Below are 23,357 nucleotides of genomic sequence, written 5' to 3' on the forward strand. Positions count from 1 at the left end.
ACACACACGCACACACGCACACACCCTTTCAATCTGAGTCGAGACTTGGGTTCTGGTGCCACTTCTGTGTTTACTAACTCATGGGGATCTAAAGTCACTTTGGAAACCTGTGACGGTCAGCCCCACCTGTAAAATTAGAGGACTGGACTCAATAATTTCCTTGTAGTGTGGAAGCGGGTATGAGGGTGAGGGCCGTGGTGAGAAGCTAATTTGGCAATGACCCTTGGGCCTATTTCAACCAGAGCAAAGATTTGCTTGGAAAAGAATTGTTCTGTTAGAAATAAAGATATGAAAAACCTTTAACAGAAGTTTCAGAACCAGTGACTCCAAGGAGGCTAGCACCAGGAAATCCAAGTATGTGTATATACATAGGCATGTCTTTCTAGGAGAGAAGATGCACAGCTTTCATCAAAATACTCTAAGTAGCTGATAACTCCAAAAAGGTCTAAGGACCTAGCAAATCCCTCATCAGCTTTATATTCTTGGAGGAAGCTGGCCATACAAGTTTGTAAAGCACTTGGAGAAAATCTGTATTTCCTGATTAAGAGCCAAATGTTATTAGACAATGAGGAATAAGACATAATAAAAGTTTATAGCCTAATAAACTGGGTACGTACAAGTGCTACTTGAAATTTACTCTACTGGACAGAGTTAAAGTAAAATGTCTCATTTGGAACTAGCCTATATCTGAGACACACAGTATGTTTATAAAATTTTTGTTACAGACTTACAATAAACCAAGGAAAAAGCCCAATCACTAATTATATATAAAGTATTTATTTTTATGCACATATTTACCTACAAAATTTACAGAAAATAAAACAATGCAGAATATATAGAATACCCCCTTAAGACTTCTTAGGAGCAGAGGGTTTTATTGCTACAGTTCAAAGAATAAAATCTTATACACATGAAAGCCAGGATGAACACATGAAATGGCAGCCTAGTTAAAAAGTTTTTGTCCTGTTACTGAATTTTCAGCTTTATGTCAAATGAAATTTAAAAGATTGCTCTTGAAATAATTTAAACCTTTTCAGAATCTTCTAATAAACAGGTAAAAGGCACCTCCAGTTCTTTAAAATATTTACAGCAATCCCAATAGTTTAAGAGTTATTATAGTACATGTGGCTAATATGCATACACAGTATGTCAATAACACTCTCTAAACAGTGAGAATTGTAGACTCTATTGTGGCACCGCCCCCCTGCACAATACTAGTGTAACAGCACTTTGACCACAGCATAAAATCCAATTATCTAAAACAATAACTACCAAATTCCCAGACAATACATAATTTATAACTAAACTGATATTTTCAGAAGCCTCTGGAGTGTTCTTAAAATTATTTTAAAAATATAAAGTAAATTTAGCATTAAATGAAAACAATGAACAGGAAAATATCACAATAGTGGCCAAAGTTCACTATCTGGTTTAACAAAAAATGTTTCTCAAAACATCTATAATTTCTTACAACATAATGAAGATGAGTTTCCTCAGTCTAAGCCCAATCCCTTGGTTTTCCTGCATTATGATTAAAAAAGAGTGTGAGAAGAAAAGGCACAGCTACACATAACAGTTGGTTTTAAAAAGCAGTGGAGATGGCAAGCTGATGTTTCTGAAATACTGGTGCAGGAGAACCAAGTCCACAAACGCTTTCCCCTTTGACATTGGCATTGATTTGCTATTTACAGTAGTTTGCAAAAATAATTATAAAAACTGGATGAGGTTCTGTTTCTAAGTTTAACTTAGTAACATACACACATACTTCATCTGCAACAATCTCTGCAGGATCTGAAGTACTAAAGTGACACTAATACTGATACATAGACAATCCAAGGTACCAAAGCACTGATAATGTGAGTCATCATCAAACTATCTGGGTAAATATTGCACACTTCTTGTCAGCTGTTGCTATGACCATCAAATATCCGACTGTAAAAGGAATCCTTATGGCTTTTGCTGCCCACTTCTCTGAAGAAAGGCTGCGTTAGGTCCCGTAACAATGACTGCAGATTGTCACTGAACATGAGGCCTAGGTTTCAAAATCAGTTTTCCTGTCTGCGAAATTAAGAAATAAGTTTTTTAATACACAGGTCTATTAAAAACACCACCATTTTATCTATAAACCTCAAAGGGCATTTGAAGGGCATCAGAAAACCTCCCTATATTTAGTCAAGGTTAAGGAATTAACAGTTATATTTTCAAAGTTTTCTCTGTGTGGAGCTTTCTTCCAAAGTCTTTATTACCTTATTTATTTATTAATCCTAATCTGAGGATATTTTTTCCATTGCTTTTCAGATAAGGTGGAAGGGAGAGAGAGAGAAACATCAATGTGAGAGAAACATATCGCCTGCTCGCACCTAGAGCTGGGGATTGAGCCTGCAACTGAGCTACGTGACCTTGACTGGAATCTAACCTAAGACCCTTCAGTCGGTGGGCTGACACTCTAACCACTGAGCCAAACCAGCTAGGGCTAAGTCTTTATTACTTTAAAACACACACCTACAATCTTTATTTGATGAATTCCCTGTCCACTGGCTATCTAAAAATCAGCCAATCAATCCCCTAGATAAAACAAAATCCTAGCTTGTATAGACCAATTTATGCTCCTTACCAAGCGAAATGTATAAAACTATGTACCTGGCAAAAGCATTTCTCCTTTCCAACAGTAAATTTTATTTATTATTTATTTTACTTTTCCAACAGTAAATTTTAATTTCCTCAAGTTAAAATGTAAACCAATGGCTGGAACAACAGACACTCAAACACTGCTTGTTTTCAGTATAAGTGACTACAACTCCTCTGTGGGGCCAACTGTCATCTTCACAACCACATACACAATCCATACAATTCCATTTGCAGGAATTTATCTGAAGGAAACTAAATGCGAGTGTAAAGATGTGCATGTAAGTGTTATTAATGCTTTCACAACATTTATGGACTGCCTACTGTGTGCCAGGCCTTGTGTGAAATGCTAGAACTCCAGCAATGAACAAAGTTCCTTGTCCTTGTAGAGTTAAGTTCTAATGAAGAACATACAAGGTTTGTAATATGGGTTGGATTACGATGGAGCCATAAAATGGGACAATATGTAACTAAACAAATGGAAGGCCTTAACTGAGATAATGCAGGTAATAAGTCCAGGACCTTGCACGATTCATGTCCAAAACATGAAGGCTCTTAAGTCATGAGGTTGTGTTGAAAACCCGTCACACACCTTCCTTTACAAAGCAGAAGGGAATGTGAAACAAAATATAACACAGGGTGACTCTCTTTGGTTGGTAAGATTCTAGGTGGTTTTAATTAACAAATTTTATTATCGTCAGGTCAAAAGTGTTGTCAGGATTCTAGTCATTTCTCGATTCTCACTTTCACTTAATTTTTGGTGATTTCTTGGTATTTTGATAAAACTTCGATACTAATTTTCCACTTTTTTATTGTGGTATAATTTATATAGAATAAAATGATCAAATCTTTTGTACAGTTTTATGAGTTTTGACAAATGTATTCACCATGTAGCCACTACCAGGATTAAGCTACAGGACATCACATCACCCCTTTCCGGTCAATAGTATTCCCGCTCCCTGCACAGACATAACTGCTTCCGGAACAGATTATTTCTGCCCGCCTGTGACCTGTGTATAAATGGCATTGGAGCCCTGGCCAGTTTTGCTCAGTGGTTAGAGCATCGGCCCACGACTGAAGGGTTCCATGTTCAATTCCGGCCAAGGGCACATACCTCAGTTGCAGGCTTGATCCCCAACCCTGGTCGGGGCAAGTGCGGGAGGCAACCAATAGATGTGTTTCTTTCACATCGATGTTTCTCTCTCTCTCCCTGCCCCCTCTTCCACTCTTTCTGAAAAGCAATGGAAAAAATATCCTCGGGTGAGGACTGAAAAAACAAAAAAATTTAAATGGCATCAGACAATATGTTCTTTTGCATCTATTTCTTTTACTCAATGTGTTTCACTCAATTATTACGTTTCAGTAGTCTTTACCTTTTATATAACATATATAGTATTCTACTGTATGAATATACCACTATTTGTTCACTCATGGTTTTAATCTATTTTAAATTACACGAGCCAAAGATTAATGTAATCTCATTATAAAAATTGAAATCCAGGTAAGCTAAAGTCATCCTTTCCATCTACCTCAAATTCTAGCCTTCTTAAAGAAGAAACCAGTTTTAGTATGAATTATTCCAGATTATTTTCTATGGATTACATTCACACATATAAACATCTGATGTTTCTAACATGCTGAAATATTTGAGGGCAAAATATGTCACTTGGGATTTGTTTCAAAACAATCTGATGAGGAGGTGGGCAGGCTGCACATGAAATAAGCTAGCCACAAGCCGATTATTGTTGACACTGGCCAGTGGGTGCATCAAGTTGATTATATTCTTCTCTTTGTCATTTTATGTTTGGAAATGTTCATAACTGAAACTTTTTTTAAAATAAAACACACGTTGTACCACAGTAGGCATATTGTTTGGTAATTTACTTTTTGTACCTAACATTGTGTCTGGGAGACCTTCCATGTTCGTATTTATAGATGTACTTCTGGTTTCCTATGATGGGGCTAGAGCACAGCCTCCTTTACCGCCCCTGCAGAGAAACGTAAAAATTGTTTCCGGCTACAACTACTGCAAAGGGTGGTGCAATACCAACTTTGCACCTGCCTCCAGTGTGCATGTGTGATGGTCCCCCCAGCGTAGATGGAGAGAACAGTTAGGTCAGGAGGCACGTGCATTTCAAATTTTGTTAGAATGCTAAAAACTGCCTCCAAAATGGCTGCACCAATGCATGTTCTCAACAAGCAGGGGGTGGGAAAATCCATCTCACTGCAGAACTGGAATTAGTGCTGCATTTTTGCCAATTTGGCATTAACACCAATGGAAACTCAGTTTTCCTTGATTACAAATGAAGCTGTCTCATCTCTACGTCTATTAGCCATTTCTATTTCCACTTCTGTGATATGACTTCTTTCCCCATTTTTAAAATGTACTATTTGTCTTTTTCTTACCAATTTTTAATAGGTCTTTAATTATTTTGTATACTATCCTCTATATGATACCTTACAAATAGTTTTTCTAGTCATTGCCTCAAATGTTAGTGCAATTAAATGTATCCAACTTCTTCCATTATGGCATTTCTGTTTTGTTTTAAAAAGCATTTTTAGCCCTGGCCAGGTTTGCTCAGTGGTTAGAGCATTGGCCTGTGGACTGAAGGGTCTTGGGTTCAATTCCAGTCAAGGGCACATACCTCAGTTGCAGGCTCAATCCCCAATCAATATCTCTCTCTCACATTGATGTTTCTTTCTCTGTGTCTCTCCCCCTGCCTTCCATTCTCTCTAAAAATCAATGGAAAAAATATCCTCAGGTGAGGATTCACAACAACAAAAAAAGCACTTTAATACCCCAAGCTTATAAACATATTATTATTCTTTGTTTTTTAAAAAATATGCTTTTATTATTATTTTTTAATCCTTACATGAGGATATTTTTTCCATTGCTTTTCAGAGAGTATGGGGGAAGAGGAAGGGGGAGAGGGAAACATCAATGTGAGAGACACACATCGATTGGTTGCCTCCTGCTCCAGCAGCAACCAGGGCCAGGTGTTGAGCCTGCACCTGAGGTCCGTGCCCTTGGCTGGAATCGATCCCAGGACCCTTCAGTATGAGGGCCGATGTTCTATCCACTAAGCCAAATTGGCTAGGGCTAAACATATTCTTCTATATTTTCTTCTAATGCTTTTATGATGGGATGTGTATGTCTTTTTAAACATTCCCTTCAGACTTGAAATACCAACCTTATTCTCTGATTTTTTTAAAAATCGAATTGCTTAATCTTTATTTTCTTCCACTAATCCAGTTGTCTTCCTTTCCTAATACTTTTTTGCTCTTTATTCTAATTTTCTATCCTGAATAGGTATTATTTGTTTAAGTTTCTTAAATTGAAGGTAAAGGTACTTTTATAAATAAGCAAATCAAAACTGTGACACACTCTTATCATAATACCTGGACACTGTTTAAGATCCTACATGCAGAATGTCATTAGAAAAATCATAGTATGTAGTTTACAAAACCAATACCCACTGAGCCAATTTTGGCCAATAATGATCATGGTATTTCACTGAATCTAAGATGGCTTCAATTATGAGATGCATCATTATTTTGCGTCATTAAGGAAAATTATTGTCAACTCTACCAATTTAATTGTAAAACACTATTGATTTATTGGATGCATCTCAATTTCAGACATGCATCTAATATAATGTTAAAATATTAAAAAAGTGTCTTAGAATCAATGTGATAAGGTGTATTCCCATCAGTTAATTCCATGGAGACAATTACTGCTAATAAAATGCCTATTTTACTTGAGCCAAAACATCTTAGTCGTTTCACATGTCTATAATTTTCAAATGAAGAGAATACTTACGTCATCACAAGACATATTGTACTCTGCTAACACGTTTCGACATCGCGCGGCTATACTGAATAAATGAGGTCAAAGGAAAATTTATCATTTCAAGAATAAGCTTTTAACAACGCTTAGCTCACTGAGAAGGTGCTTTAACTTCGTTCAGAGAGTAAAAATCATGTAAAGGATACATTGATGGAGCAACTACTCTCTTGTGTATCCCAGCAAAGAACAAGCCTATCAGAGTGATACAACTAACGGTGAAAAACGGATGGTTCCACAACGATGTGAGGAAGGACACCTGGAAAAGAGTTCAAGATATAAAAATGTTAAAAGTCTTAGAACAATACAGATTTCTACCTCTCCACTCATGTATACATATATGTAACATTTTAATCACCTAAAATAGGAGGATCTGAAGACTTCCAACATGGCTAGTCCTCCATATTGCTGTGCTATAAAAATACATAATACATCTTTTATATCTCCCATGTAGCAAGAAAACACAGCAATGTTCCCCCTATTCATTCCAAATACCTGAACCACTGCAAATCCACTCCTGTAATAAAAACTACCTACCACAAATATGTACTGAACCCCGCCTAGAGAGCAGCAATTAAAAAGCACAGACTCTAAGTTGCCGAGAGCAGGGGCACTGTCCTGTGCATGGCCTTCCCCAGCATCTGCCACAGCACGTGGCAGAGACAGGTGCTTGATAAGTATTGCTGAATGAATGAAGATGATCTGATCTCAAGGAAAACACACCTGATCTAGTTACCTTCCCTGTTAAAAAGCTTCGTAAGAGAGTCGGGCCAGCTCTGCCACGTGTCACCTGCCACAAGGGTACCTATGCTACTATACTCCTCCTCTCCTCTCCACCTGGCTAACTTCTGCACAACCTTATAAGACTCAACTCCAGCATCACCGGTCCTCTCTGCAGAAGCAGTGATGAGTTTGATTGTGAAGTTACTGAGATTCTGATGGTCACAGGACACAGCAGGGGAAAAGGGTTAGCAGCTATCCATAAAGAACTGGCGTTTAGGAGAAGAAAAGGGAGCATCAGATCTGGGATACTCAGTCGGTAGCAGGAAACAGGACACTACACAACACTAAGAGGATGTAGAGGGACAGGCATTCAGGAGCCAGGCACTGAAATCAGGCTGGGGCGGGGGGAAGGTGAAGACAGGAAAGGAGATGGAAGGAGAGAAGACAGATATTTAGAGTCTGGAAAAAGAACTCAGGTGGGTGAGTAAGCGAGCAGGAGCGACAGAACCAAGCTAAGGGCCTCTGCACTCAAGTCACACTAACAGGTGCATACATCTCAGGACAGCGACTGAACTTAGGAAAAGCACCTGGTAGATGGCCCAGCACGGTCCTGGTTAAATAAACTTGTCAAATGAAGAAATGAGAGGCTGGAAACACCAGGAGGAAGAAGCTCCCAGAAGGATGAGCTCCTGAGAAAGATTAATATTCCAGAGGACTGCCTTCTTAAAACCTGAGGACAGTTTAATTCCCAGGGGCCAGCTGTGTTTTATGTGGCCTGCGCCATGTTAGCACAGACATGTGTTAATTTTAATTAGCACATGTTTTAATTTTAATTAGATCAGCCAGCACCAGCCTTCTTTCCTCCATGGCAGCAATCGACTGCATCCAAACAGCAGTTTCCCTTTGGGTCAGGTGTTCCTGCACTGCCCAGTTTACCATACTCCCTCTCCTGCCGTCTCCCCAGCTAGCCACTGGCTTTGGGTTTGCATCTCCTGCTACAGACACAACTGCCACTGAAAACTCTTGTCAGGCTGGAGCTTATTCAATACTAACATATACATAGCCAACCCTTAGGCTAATCCTTATATTCTCACCTAATTTAAAAAATCATATTAACGACAGAGTTTTGGCGTATTTCAAATTACATTTACCTCTGTGTTTTATTAAGACCTCAACTAGCTGAAAATCAGCTTGTATTTTCCCCAATTAGAAGTCAGGTTCATTTCCCAAGACAGGCCTTTTTCAATCTTCCTGCCAGCTTCCTCACTCTCCCCCTCAAGACCAGTACCACGTGCAGTCTTCAGATCAGATTTCTATACACGAACACACAGGAGAGGCCCCTATCTGCCGCAAAACCCTCTATTAGCATAAAATTCCATCACCAACCTCCCCTGCTTCTTACCTCCCCACCCCAGTGGATCAAGTCAGGGACACTGCATGCTAAATAAACCCCTGGCTGTCTCGATTGCTATGCAGACTGCTGACAAAAGTCTTACTATCAGGGTTTTCTCCTGTATAACCTGAAAGGTCATAAATAAAGCTACTGAAAGTAGGCTACCTAATTACAGCTTAAAAGAGGGAAGTCAGATTAAGATTTGTGAAAATTAGAACATCATTATTACCTAAATAAAGCTGCACTGGGAGGAAAACTCACTGATAAACTAGAGACTACTGCTTTTCTAATAAAAAAGCCCAAGTTTGAAATTAAGACCCAATATAGAAGAGGTAGAATTTGAGAAACATGCCATCAGCTTTCATCAAAGTATGCTTCAAGAAATACCATTATGGACTTGGTTATTGCATTTGGTATAGGGATATTCCTGGACAGTGCCCAATGGGAGATCTCTCAGTGTTTCCTATATTAAACTTCAGGCAGGAAATATTTTTAGAGACAAACACCGAGGAAATAAAGCTTTGCTAGCTTAAGCAACTTACACATATGTTCTCTTCATAGACAATGAAGACAATGGAACTGGCTGTGACATTATTGATTAGGTGACTCAGAGACTAATCAATGCCTCAATCTAGAAATTGTAGCCTACATGGCCTACACTATCAGTGACCTGGGTTCTTTCCTGGTTTTGACCTCAAAGTCTAATTAGTTTTTTTCTAGTCTTGACTTTTTATTACATTTATTTTTTAAACAATAGTTTATTGATTTTTAGAGAGAGAGGGAGAAGAGAGAAACACTGATGTGAGAGCGTAACATTGATCGGCTTCTACCTGCATGCCTCCCACAGGGGATTGAGCCTGCAACCCAGGCATGTGCCCTGACTGGGAATGGAACCAACAACCTCTTGGTGCACAGGAAGACACCCACTCAGCTGAGCCACACCAGCCAGGGCTTTATTACCATTATATTTTGCTATTTTATCGTGTTTCCTGCAAAGCCACCTCAAATGCTTTATGGGATGAGGAAAGGTATTAACAAAGAAAGCTCATATAGGAAAATGTTGTTTTATAATTTTTAAAAGCTAGCACTGAGGATACTAACTGAACAAAGCAGAACAAAGACAATGTTTACACTAAAATGTAAAAATATGGGCAAATGAGACAAGTAAAAGCTGCACACAAGTTCAGAAATGAGTGAGAAGTAATATAAGTGGAGTGAGACTTCTGAGACCTTTTTCCCTGTAAAGATACTTAATTTACCATAGCCAGCCATTTTTCTTAAACACATTAATGTAAAGCATGCTTTAATGTGATTAATATCACTATTAGTAGTACCAGGTAGCAGCAGCTGAATAACACTTTAAACGAACAACGCACTGCTATAACCAGTATCTATTAAAGATTTTAATCTTTTAAAGATTTTAAAACAAAACTTCTACCTTTTGTGTCTCGGGATCTATTAACCAGTTCCAGGCACCAGTAGCTGTACAGACAGATACCACTATAAGAAGCACTGATGAAAGATAAACACAAAATTAGTAAGGAATAAGCTCTTAATACTTGATAGTGCTACCATCAGTTACTAATAAATGACAGCCAAGGAAGCAGCACTTTATTAAATGGAAAATGCACTTGTCTAAGGAATTAGGGGACTTGCCATAAACCTTGAGGAATTCTCCCAAACCTCATGAACCTTAGTAACTAAGGATAACACGATTCCCCTTATTACTTTAGTCAGAACTTACGAAATTAAAGCAATAAATCCAAGATGGTAAAACTTTAAGATTCTATGTTATATAACTTTCATTGTGCTTTGTGCTGATTTTGCAGATTCTGTAAATTCAAATTTAAAAAAGCAAACAAAAACAACAAAAAAACCCCTCTCATTTTTCAATGTAACCAACTGAACAAAGACTCCTTTATGAATGCACTGCCAATTCTGACTAAAGGACTTGCCTTGTGGACGACTGCCCGCTGTTCAATTAAACAAAGGTCAGTGTTCGAAAGTGTGGACAGAGCACACCATCACCATTCAGTACTGGATTCTCTTTAAGGGACTTGAAGGTCAGGATAGAAACTACTGATAGTAAATGTTAGATAGGGTTTCTCTCTGCCCACTTAGCTAGAATTATTTTTAAAAGTTCTAAATAAGTCATAAGTAAAACTTAGGAATAAGTGGCATTACTAAAAAATAATAAAAAGGCACCAAGACCTAGTTAATATTCTGATCCAGACAGTTACTGTCTTTCAGTTGGGATGCATAGTTTTCGAACGTAGAGATCAAGCTTCAATGAGCAATAAAACCTTGTGTCTAGAAGTGCTGGCAAATTACTTTTAGAAGAGACAAGTCGCACAAAAACAGTCTCATTTTAGGTATTTAGTAACAATCAAAATTTCAAAATTATGTTCTCAGCTGAGAACAGATTAAATTCAATTTCCTATAGTTCTACATTTCCAATAAGAAATATACTATAATAGTTTTTATTTTAAATAAAGCAAAAGCAAAGCCACTAGAGGGGACCCTCATACACCCACTTTTATGCACACACATTAACCATGCTGATGTCATTATATGTAAGCACTGAGACCACGATCCAGAAAAAGTAAAGCATGTTCATTACACTGCATTATATGAGACAGGACAGCATCACAGATCTTTCAAAAGATTCTCAATAGCAGTGAAACAAGGTAGGTAAACCAGAGAACCTGAGAAAATCACTACTCGTGAATTCTGACCAATCAGAATTTTCATAGCACAGAATAAAACTTTGCAAACAAATGTAATAAAAATTACAGGAGAAATCTTGACAGGAAAGACCCGTACCTTCATTAGTGCTCTTTTGGTCCCACAAACTGAGTTACACTTGAAATACAGTATGTCCCTGATGTGTGCTGTTGTACTTCTTTCTTGGCAGGAATTAAGTTTCAACAATAAACATCCGAGAAACTAAGACTGTTCCCAGCATAAGTCAGCAAGGCACTCTGTTTGCTATTTGTACACTTGCCTGTATTTTCTTATATTTCCACTGGGCAGTAACCATAACTCTTTCTAATCATATTTTGTAATAGTCATGATATTTGTGGACAGTAATAATGTGAATTTTTTTTCTAAAGCAGAACAATTATGCTGTTAAAAACCACTAAAAGTAATTTCATAACCTTTGCAAATACAGCGTGGGGCAAAAGTAGGTTTACAGTTGTTCATATGGAAAATAACACAATAATAAATAAATAATAATACAAGAATAAACTGTTTCGTGTACTCACAACTGTAAACTTAGTTTTGCCTCACCGTGTAAATGTTAAATATGATTTTCTTTAACAAAACTTTGTTGTAAAACTGCAAAACAGGCTACTGAAAATTTTATCAAATGTGTTATCAAATTTGTGATTTTTAAAAAATAAAAGTATATCTATTTTAATGGGAAAATAAAAATTCAACCACAAAGATTCTTCTTTAGGGTTGCCAGTTCCCTTTCTTAAAAATTTCTTATAATGCATTGCTTACAATGTTAAAAACTGTCAAAACAAAAGGAAATCTATGGTTTAGTAAAGCCAGTGTTTGTTATTCAAGTTTTACATAAAAGTAAATCATTGCTGGGCAGTGAGAAGAGTATCAACTGTCAGTTTATTTCCTCTTAAAAAACACTGAGGCACTTACTTCTCCAGCGTCCAGTGGCAGGTTGCAAACAATGAATATATTCAGTAAGTCTCCTCTCGAAAGCCTTGAGATCTAGGCAAAAAGATTTCAATCTTCTTATTAGCTGCTCTTACTAGGTTAAGTCTGCGAAGATGAAATTTTAGATGCTCTAACTGCTTCAGGTCTTACACACCGACTTACATGTACGACTGCACTGTTTACTTCGTTTACTAGGACAGCTTTAAGCACTTGACAAAAACACTAGGTTTCTTTAGTTCCAATTTCACATATAAGGAAACTGGCTGGTTCACTTTTAGAAGCTTCGTAAAATGGTAAGTGGAAAAGCAGCAGCAGCCTCAAGCCGGAGCCAAACGCTAGAAATTTGGGGGTTGCAAATAAAAGGATCAAAATCAGGTCGAGTTTTGATTCTGCTGGAACCAAGAACTTCCTAGTAGACAGAACAACCTATTACCTAACACCCACGTCTTCCCGGTCTACTGGGATGCAGGCGCCCGGCTCCGACCTCTGGCCCTTATATTTATTTAACTCCAGGGCTACACTGCTCGACCCCGGACCTGCTAACGGGCCGGCGTGGAAACAGTCCCACGCCCTCCCCGCGAACGGAGGAGACGCGATCTCGGCTCCATCCGCGGCCCGCGCCTCCCCGAAGTCAGGGGCGTGCGAGGCGCCCGCGAGCGCGCACGGAGGGGGCCGCTCCCACGATCGCGCCTCTCACGCTTTAAAAAGGAGATCGGGAGGCAAACTCTCACCCCGGCAGTTACCAGAAGCCAGGGCAGCAACCAGGGATACGGCTCACGGGGTTTCCAAAACAAAGATAAGGGGACCAGGGAGACAAGCCGGGGGGTGTCCAGAGCCGAGCGAGTGAACGCGCTACCCAGCGCCCAGCGCCGACGGGAACTGATGAATTAAAAGCAGCCCGAGGAGGAGCCCCACGCTGAAGCGGGGGCCGGGGCGGCGGGCGCAACGCCCCCAGGTCCGCAGAGGCCACGCGCCGCCGCCAGCGTCCCGGCGGGTCCCGCGCCCCCCAAACTCCCGGAGGCGTCCGTCCACCCAACGCGGCCTCCTCTCCCCGCGGCGGCGTCTCCGCGGCTCCGGCCCCTCCGGAGCCCCGCCGGCATCTGGGGCGACCCCGGGACACGCCCGGGCGGCCCATACCTTCCGCCTGCTCCAGCGAGTTCATGTCGGCCGGCAGCTCCGGTCACGGACGCGGGCCCGTCCGCATCGCAGCTCCGCGGCCCCCGCCCGGCCCGCAACACCGACTCCCACCTCCAACCGCTCTCCTCGGCCCCGCCCCGCCGCCCCGCCCCCTGCCTACACCCGCTGCGCTCACAGGGCGCCTCTGTCCCACCTCACAACTAAGGCGGCTTTCTATTGGCTGATTGCCGAACGGGCCTCGGGGCCTAGCGCTGGACGGTCAGCCGGAGGGGCCAAGAATAGCCCGCGTCCGGGCCGGTGTGACGCTAGCGCCGCCTCCTGCTCCGGAGAGGAACTGCAGCCTGTCCCAGACCGTGGGTTCACATGTATGTTTCTAGTTTCCAGCTTCTTTCATTCCTCGAATATTTATTGAGCGCCCACTACCTTCCGGGCAGCCATCTAGTCTCTGACAAGGGATCAGAAATCAACGAGCTTGCCCTTCCCCTAGGACTCAAGGGGAAATATATACAGAACTAGCGAGGATACAAAATAATGGAATTCCTTATGCATAGTACCTCTTTCCTAGATATCCAACCTCTTAAGCAAGCATTTCTCCCTTGATTACTTTTTTTCTCACGACGACTTGCATAAATCATAAAGGAGGCAAACAAAGCACCCCAATACCAAGAACTCTAAAAATGTCTGTGAGGCCTCGACTACATTTATATTTGATTTAAATGCTCTCCTGCTCATTTCCATGTGGTCACTCATTCATTCTAGAACTACTGACTGCATGGCCTGCTAAGCGCTGGACCAGGAATGGCATTGCGAGAGAGACAGACAAGATTCCTGTCCTCAGAGTGGAAGGGTTATGGCAGGTCATAAACATGCAACTAAGTAATTAGTTTCAGATAAGGGTAGTAGTTTTATGAAGGAGGTAGCAGGGTAATAGGATACAGTGAGATAAAGGAGGGTAGCAGGAGCCAGGGCTGGGGGTGGGGTGGGGGCGGGGGTGGGGGCATTTTAGTTGAGAATCCCAAGATGAGTGAGAAGAAACCAGCCCTGCAAAGAGGAGGGCCGAGAAAGTTCCAAGCGGCACTTCGGAAAGTTCCCATTTAGGGCGCCTTCCTCTGGACCAAACCCTTTACATACATTATCCCACTGATTTTTAAAAAATATATATCTTTATTGATTTCAGAGAGAGGAAGGGAGAGGGAGAGAGAGAAACAGCGATGTGAGAGCGCAGCCCTGAGGGATGCAGTGGAGCCTGCAAGCCTGGTACCTGCTCTGCCGAAGAATCGAACCAGCAGCCTTTTGGTGCACAGGCCGATGCCCAACCGGCTGAGCCACACCAGCCAGGGCAACTTTTTTTTATTTTTTAAAATGAACTAAAGTAAAATAAAAAAATATTGGCATCACGGGGAGTCAGCATAAGTATTGTTTCATGATCTTTTCTTTTGATTGTGTGTGTGCACTCCTGCTGGGTTCCAATTGTAATATAAAGCATACACCTGACTGAGGGTTCCATTAACAAAAACAGTTTGAAAGTTTGAAAGCTACCAAGCTAGGTATTAGTAGGCTTACTGTACAACTGAGAAAAGTAAAAATGAGTTTGCTCAGATCTCGCAATTATTGTCATAGCCTGGATTTAAGCCCCAAATAAAGTACTCCCTGACTTCTTTTATTTATTTATACATTTACTCATTTATTTATTTTTTAAATCCTCACCCAAGGATATTTTTTCCATTGCTTTTCAGAGAGAGTGAAAGAGAGAGAGAAGCATCTATGTGCCTCTCACATTGATTGGTTCCCTCCCACCTGCGCTCCGACCTGGGTCAGGGATGGAGCCCCCGATGGAGGTACCGGCCTGTGGCCAGAATCAAACCCGGGACGCTTTAGTCCACGGGCCAACGCTCTAACCACTGAGCCACGCCGGCTAGGGCTCCCCCTGACTTCTTGCTCAATGTTCCATCCCTCCACCTCCAAGTCTCATTTTTCACATTAGCCCTTGGCACCCAGCAGTGACAGGCTCTCCTGGGCGGGGTCCTGGGGAGGGGAGGAGTGAGACCTTGCAAAGCACTGCCACACTGGGAGTTTTGCTAACTTGCCTTCAAAAGAGACCGTCCTGGTAAGTGCTGGGCTTTTGTTTGCCTGAGGGAGGTGCAAGTTTCCAGCAAGAGCCTTGGACAGCAGAGGGGAGAATAAGGACCGCCTCCTGCCCCCCCCCCCCTTTCCTTTTAGGGTGAGCAAATCTGTCCAACCGGCCTCTGAGAGGGTGCCCATTACTCACCTGTCACTGGCATCTATGTGGCTGGATCACGGGGGCTGGAGGAGCAGTAAGGCACAAAGAGAGGAAAATAGGGCCATATGGTCATAAGACACTTGGACCCTGAAGGAATGGGGAGACCAAAGGATGTAGATTTGTAGAAACTTCCTACCAGCGAGATTTGGCAAGGAGAAGGTAGTCAAGAGCATTGAAGGAATACAGGTTCCAGGCACTGGATGTGGGCTGGGAATGCAAAAATCTTCCACCCCTGCCTTCTGTAAGGGTAGAGTTTGGTGTAAAAACAAAAGCCAACATCGAAGAGTCTTAAAACATCAGTGATGTGGTGAAGATCGCTTCAAAGAGAGATACCCAATACGATAGCTAAGTCCTCTCCATGTTCCTAGGAGGGCTGGCGCTCCACCTCTTCTAGCTCCTGAGCAGTATGCCCCCTTTAAGCCCTGCGACAGCAGCCAAAGGGCTCCATTAAGCCCGTTTCAGAGGTGAGTTTATAGATGAGTTGATCACCCCAAACCCTGTAGCTGGAGTTATTATTGATGACTCTCTCTCTCTCTCTCTCCACACACAGTATATCAAATTAGCAAATCCTGTTGGCTCTGCCCTCAACATATATATAAAATGCAATCACTTCCACTGCCACCACTCTGGCCTAAGCCACCACATAACCTAAATTTCCTGCGATGGCCTCCAACTGGTCTGCTTCCACCCTTGTCTCAAACAGTGGTTTGTAAAACATTAAAAGACCACATTCCTCTGTGCTGAGAACTTTCCAGTGGCGCCTTAAAGTGACCTTCTGAAATTTTCATCATGGGTTTGAATACTTATAAATGATGTAATTTCTGGTATATTGTAGATATTGACATTTGGACATAAACTGTTACATCAATCTTTCTAATGTACTCAATGCAACCTAAGTGCCATTCCAATTTGATACCCACCCCCCTCCCTTTAAAAGTACATGAATATCTCACTGGCCGGTGTGGCTCAGCGGTTGAGCATCGCCCTATGATCGAGGAGATCAATGTTTGATTCCTCAGGGCACATGCCCTGGTTGTGGGCTCGATCCCCAGGTGGGGGCGTGCAGGAGGCGGCTGATCAATGATTGATGTTTCTAGCTGTCCCTCTCCCTTCCTCTCTCTGAAATCAATAAAATCATATTTTTAAAAATACATGAATATTTCTTATGAACATACACACAAAACCCTCAAAAAATGTTAGCAAATCGAATTCAACAACATGTAAAAAGTATTCTGTGACATGATGAAGTGTGATTTATCCTAGGAATGCAAAGCTGGTTTGGCATCAAAAAATGAATCAGTGGAGTGTTATATCAATAGAATGAAGGACAAAACCCACGTGATTTGTTGAGAACACAGAGAAATCTGAGCACCCATGCACTGGAGGTAGGAATGCATTGCTGTGGGAGACACTATGGCAGTTACTCAAAAAATTAAAATAGAGTTATCATATGATCCAGCAATTCCACTTCTGGCTATATACACAAAAGAATCAAAAGCAGGGTCTCAAAGATTTATTCATATAGCTACGTTCATGGCAGCATTAGTCACAATAGCCAAAAGGTAGGAGCAATCTAGGTGTGCATTGATGGATGAACGGATAAACAAAGTTTTATATATATATATATATATATATATATATGTTATATATAAAATATTTTATATAAATAATTTTTATGTAAAATATATTTTTATAAAATATAAAATATATATAATCTCATGGACTCTGACTCAACCCTTAAAAGGAAGGAGATTCTGACACATGCTGCAACATGGATGGACCTTGAGGATATGATGCTAAATGAAATAAGTCAACCATAAAAGGACATGGTTACACTTATGTGAGATACGTAGAGAAGTCAAGTTCATAGAAACAGAAAGTGGAATAGTGGTTGTCAGGGCAGAGTGGGGGCTGGGGAGTTATTGCTCAAAGGGGACAGTTTCAGTTTTACAAGATGAGAGTGTTCTGGGGGTGGAAGTTGGTTGCACACAATGCCACTGAACCGTGCACTTGCAGATGGCTAAGATGGTAATATTATGTTATGTGTATCTTACCAAGATTTTAAAGTGTTTAGAAAATTGTATCATGACCTGTCGTTAAAAACATTTTCATTACTCTCTCAGCAGATTAGGTCCTCCTCGGTACCGTGGGAATGTCTTATTTTGCAAAGGGAGTCTCACTCGGGCCTGAGACCCTCCCACCTTCGAAATTTCTGAAAAACATCAAAAAGGCTTTATCAAGACATCAAACAAGAACTAATTTTATCTCCTTCACTTAGAGATGCTTCCTTTAACCCAACATGCTCAGAAACAATTGGGAAAATTGTAATGTTAGTAGTTAAATGCACCTTTCCAAATACTTTTTGAAAAACAAAAACCCCTTTTTATCTTATTATATACTTCAAATATATTTTCGTCAAAAGCTGAAAGGAGCTGCTGTAGTTCATTTAATTTGCAGCCACCCTTCATCGCCCACTCTGATCGGCAAGGCCAGTCCTTATGGCCAAGCTACAAGGAGCATTCCTGTTAGAAACCGTCCTTTCTCGGTGCAGACCCCCCTTGAAAGTCGACTGGAGCCCAGATTGCTCGCATCCAACGCGGTGTCCACTCTTAACAGAAACCTGTGCAGGACAAGAGAACCATGCGTGTGGGACGGATTCAGCGCCTCCAGGCCTCCTTTCGGGGCTGCCCTGCTCAGGCTGTCACGGGGTCCCCACCGGGGGGCCCACTGACGCGGGACCGGGCTTGGGCGGCGCCGGGGGCCTGCAGGCAAGCCCGGCTCTGCGAGGCGCGCGCTTCGGTGCTGTACACGTGTGTTCCATAGGACATGCTGGGAAGCGAGCTAAAACGTGCTGCAGCTGTGGGGTGGTAAAAAAAGTTTCAAAGCCGTCGATTTGCTGTCTTGGTCTCCACCAGAGCTTAAGCTGCTGGGCACAGACATGCGCCTTTCCCTTCCCCGGCGTTCGCGCGGGTTCTGGCCCACGGCTATTTGTTGCGGGGAAGAATGAACGTCTGATGGAAAACTGAGAGACAAGGGGAGCGAGAGGGAGTGGGGGGGACAGGCGTGACTGAGAAAGTAACCAGGGAAAACGTGGCAAGAAAGGGAACCGCAGAGTGAGCCAAGCAGTGCGGGCCTGCGCGGGAACGCACCGGGCCAGGCAGGTGAGCGTCCTCCCCAGGGCAGGCGGCCCGGCCCGGCCGGTGCGGCCCCTGTGTCCCTGAGGCCTCAGCTTCCCCAGCTGGACAGTGGGCAGATGGCTGGACGTGTTGCCCTGGACTGAACTTGGGGAGCCCTGGCAGCCCTTCAGGGCCCTTCCCCCTGGCCCTGTGCTCCCACGGTGCAGGGGGTGCCCTTGGATCAGCCCTTCCTTGGCCTCTCACCTTGGGAAAGCTCTTGCTTCTATCCAGTCCCTCCTCCAGTATTTATTGAGGCGGCAAAGTTGGCTATTCCTCCAGGCTTCAGAGTCACACCTGCTTGTGAACCTGAGTGGATGACCCGCTGCGGGACCCTGAGCAGTCACGCTACTTCTCTGGCCTTGGCTTTCTCATCGCTAAAATGGGATAATAACAGAATTTACCTTGTAGGTTCTTCTGATAGTAAAATGAGTTAATATGGATAAAGGTTTTACTCAGGTGCCTCCACTTCCCTGCCCCTCACCACACAGCGATCCTTCTCCTTCTGTGATTGTTTAATTCTGTTTTTCCTGCTTAATGTTTGATTAATAAATTTTCCCCAGGAGGGCAGGACAGTGCTCTTATCTTGGCTCACCTGGATCCCCTGCACCTAGCTCTGTGTCTGAATTTCTCCCTTGCATGTTCGTAAGTTGACAGCTAAAGTATTTTTCATGATACGTTTAAAGAGTTGCAAAGGATATCATTAACATTCTATGAATTCACATTTTCTGGATATTTCATGTAAATAAAATCACCATATAATATGTAGCTTTTTGTGACTGGCTTTCACTTTAGTATAAAGTTTGTGGGGTCCATCCCAGTATTTAATTCCTTTTTATTGCTGAAAAGCATTTCATTATATGGATATACCACATTTTTTCTTTTTATCCATTTACCTGCTGATGGACATCTGAATTGTTCCCATTTTTTGGCTATTGTGAATGATGTTTCTATGAAAGTTCATATACAATAAGTCTTTGTTCACACAAAGGCATACGTTTCATTTCATTGGGTTGAAATGCTGGGTCATGTGGTAAATTTATGTTTAACGTTTAAGAACCTGCCAAATTGCTTTCCAAAGTGGCCATACAATTTCACACTCCCCCAATAATGTATGAGAGTTCCAGTTTCTTCATGTCCCCTCCAACACTTGTCCTTTTGACTATACCCATCCTAGTAGGTGTGGTAAAATGCACGTGACAAAAGTCACCATCTTTTTTTATTTTTTATTTTAGTTAGAAATATTACAGATGTCCCTTTTTCTCCCCAATGACCCATGCCATCCCGTCCCACCCCACTCCCCAGCCCCTCTCCCCACCACTGTCCGTGTCCTTGGGTTGTGCATATGTGCATATAAATTCTTTGTCTGTGTCCTTGGGTTGTGCATATAAGTTCTGTGGTTATTCTCTCCCCCTCCACCCACCCGCCTCCTCCATCCCTCTGACATTCGTCAGTCTCATCTATGCGTCCATGTCATTGAGTCTATTCTGTTCATCAGTTTATTAAGTTCTTTAGATTCCACGTATAAGTGAGATCATGTGACAAAGTTTCCCACCTTAACCCTTTTAAAGTTTTCAGCTTAGTAGTGTCAAGTAAATTCACATTGTTGTGCAACATTCTCCAGGACTTTTTATCTTGCAAGCTGAAACTCCTTACCCATTAGACAATTTCCCGTTTCCCTCTCTCCCCGGCCCCTGGCAACCACCATCCTACCTTCCGCTTCTATGAATTTGACAGCTCCGGGCACCTCATATAGCTGGAATCATACGGAATTTGTCCTTTGGTGGCTGGCTTGTTTCACTTAGCATAGGGCATGAGAGCCACTGATGGATGCTTCTCTCTCATGTCAACGTTCCTCTCTCTCCCCCCTTCCTCTCTCTCTCTCTCAAATCAATAAAAACATATCCGTGAGTGAGGGTTAAAATAAATAAAGCAAGCAAGCAAGGAATGTGGTACTGATACACCCACAGCACGGCTAGTCTTGAAAACATGCCAAGTGAAAGAAGCCCATCACAGAAGAGGGCACTCTAGTTATATGAAGTGTCCAGGATAGACGAACCCATAGGGACAGAAAGTGCATTAGTGGTGGCCAGGGGCTGGGAGGCAGGGAGAATAGAGAGTGAATTTTTTGAGGGGTGGGGGTGATGAAAATGCTCTGGAATTACATAAGTGATGATGGTTGCACAGCTCTGCGAATGTACTCAAAACATATCCCATTACTTCTACCTTTAAAAGGGTGCATTTTATGGGTTGCCAATTAAATTGATTAAAAATGGTGGCAAGATTCCTTAACTTGTTTCTTTTTCCTACGTATTTATTTATTTATTTAAATCCTCACCTGAGGATATTTTTTCCATTGCTTTTCAGAGAGAGTGGGAGAGAGAGAGAAACATTGATGTGAGAGACACATCGATTGGTTGCCTCCCAACTGGGGCCGGGGATCGAGCCTGCAACCGAGGCACGTGCCCTTGGCCGGAATCAGACCCGGGACCCTTCAGCCCACAGGCCGGCGCTCTAGCCACTGAGCCACACCGGCCAGGGCGCTCCTTGTTTTAATGCATTACCGTTTCTGCCTTTTAGCCTTAGACATCTCAACATCATTTAGGAGCTGGGCAATGCACAAATCAATTCATTATGAAAAAGCATAATAACTGTGTATGGGGCCAGGTGGGTACTTGAAGTATGGGGGGGAGCACTTTGTAAAGTGTGTGATTGTCTGACCACTATGCTGTGCACCAGAAATGAACACAAAATAATATGAATGTCAACTGTAATTGAAAAATAAAAGAAAAAACAAAACACAAACTCCCTCTGGCCCCAAACCTGACTGTGGGCCGCGTGCTCTGGGGTTTGGTTTTGCTGGGTCGCCTTCATCAAGCAGCAGGTGGTTCCGGAGGGAGAGAGGCACTGACGTGGAACTGAAATCAGTGGAAAAAAACTCATGTTGTTTGTTTTAATTACTGTGGTTTTTCATTCCAGCTTCTTCTCCTTTTCTCCACCGTGTGAGGCATTCTGCCAGGGCTCCCTGGATCGCCTCTAGGTGTTTCATTGACTTAAACTTTTTCTTTGGCAGAGAAGTTGACTTGGGAGGGTATCTCAGGATGGCAATGGCTGGTCTTCAGCGTTAGCTTTGCTTGGACGTTGGTAGAATTGGGTGCAAGGTGGGGGTTAGAAGGAGGCATTGCCTCTTATAAAAGTTCATTGTTATTGATTGATTTTGTGAAAGTGGTTTTTTAATTTAATCCTAAAAATATAGCAATTTATTTCTCTAGGACTTAGGTGTCTTCATCGGGCAGACTTCATAGACACTATGGAAGAGCTTCAGCAGCCAAAAGGTAGAGCGGAATGTTCTTTAACTACATGTCTTGGTTTTTAGGTGATCCTGGGGTAAACAGCAAAATTAATGACATACACGCACACATCAAATTTAATTTTGGCTATCGTTGCTGATTTTAGTTTTAGTTTATATCGTTTAGAAAATGGCACCCTTTTCAGCCTTTTTTGATTGCAAAAGTAATACATTAATTTTTTTTTATTTTGGAATAATTATAGACTTACAGGAGGTTACAGTAAATGTTTTAAAATATTCAAACAACACTGAAATCAGAGACAGACAGGGCAAGTCCCCTGTAATCCTGCTCTGAGCATTTGCCGGTGCACAGCCTGGCGTGTGTGCTCTTCAGGCTTTTTGTAATGTTGCTGGAGAAATCTGTAAACCAAGTAAACTCGATTTCTGCATGTTGGATGGCAGCTTACGTATACTCATTAATAGTTCATCTCCGTAAATGCGAAAATAGACGCCAGCAGGTCTTTGCCCGCTTTTCTCTGCAGTGTCGCTTTTTACTTGCGATACATTTTACTTGCAGGCCCGTGGCCCTTCCCCAGAGCCTAGCAACTGAGCCAGAGCTGCCGTTCGGCTCCACCCCGGCCACGCTCCTCCTGCTTCAGGAGCTTGTTAAAATGCTCCCCCTTTTTAAGGTCTGGGGCTCAGGGAGCTGCTGTTAAAGTAGACAGCTCTGGCGACTGTGCCCTTGCAGCCGGACCCCCTTTAGGAGCCCTGCACCAGCAGGTTGGGGTACCAGTGGCCTAGGAAACCCTGCTAAGCCCAGCTGCACCCAGCCCTGGACCCGGGGCCGGTTGCTGCTGGTTAGAGCCAGGGAGCCTGTAGAAGCAGCCGGCGTGGGTGCTGCTGTAGATCTGGGTCCGCACCAGACTCTGCAGCCCTTGGTCTAGCCTCGTGCCCACCTGGTACAGACAGGGCATCCTCCACGATTTGCTAGTGGTGCTGAGTGAGTGAACGAATGGATGAACGAATGCTTTCCCCTCTCAGCACATTCGAGGTGTTCTAAACCTCTTGCCCTGGCTGGAGTGGGCTCAGCGGTTAGTGTCAGCCCGGGCACCCAAGGGTTGCAGGCTCTATCCCTGGCCTTGGGGCACATGCGGGAGGCAACCAATCCATGTGTCTTCTAACCAATCGATGTGTCTCTCTCACATCGATGTTTC

The 23,357-nt window shown here is 42.6% G+C and overlaps 1 protein-coding gene across 2 annotated transcripts; it reads right to left on the reverse strand.

Moving 5' to 3' along the window:
- Positions 1–761: 761 nt before the first annotated feature.
- CNEP1R1 (CTD nuclear envelope phosphatase 1 regulatory subunit 1) lies at positions 762–13,552 on the reverse strand. Of its 2 annotated transcripts, XM_081118052.1 has the most exons (7): positions 13,401–13,552; positions 12,246–12,317; positions 10,024–10,097; positions 6,619–6,728; positions 6,446–6,500; positions 5,271–5,358; positions 762–2,058 (listed from the first exon to the last, which is right to left on the reverse strand). In XM_081118052.1, exons 1-6 carry the CDS (start codon positions 13,423–13,425, stop codon positions 5,284–5,286), a joined length of 411 nt encoding a protein of 136 aa, XP_080974178.1. In that variant the 5' UTR covers positions 13,426–13,552; the 3' UTR covers positions 762–2,058; positions 5,271–5,283. The 2 variants fall into 2 exon arrangements, with proteins under 2 accessions (XP_080974178.1, XP_080974179.1); XM_081118053.1 differs by lacking the exon at positions 5,271–5,358.
- Positions 13,553–23,357: the final 9,805 nt, after the last annotated feature.

This window comes from Miniopterus schreibersii (assembly GCF_964146895.1).
Source record: "Miniopterus schreibersii genome assembly, chromosome: 18".
Lineage (NCBI taxonomy): Eukaryota > Metazoa > Chordata > Mammalia > Chiroptera > Miniopteridae > Miniopterus > Miniopterus schreibersii.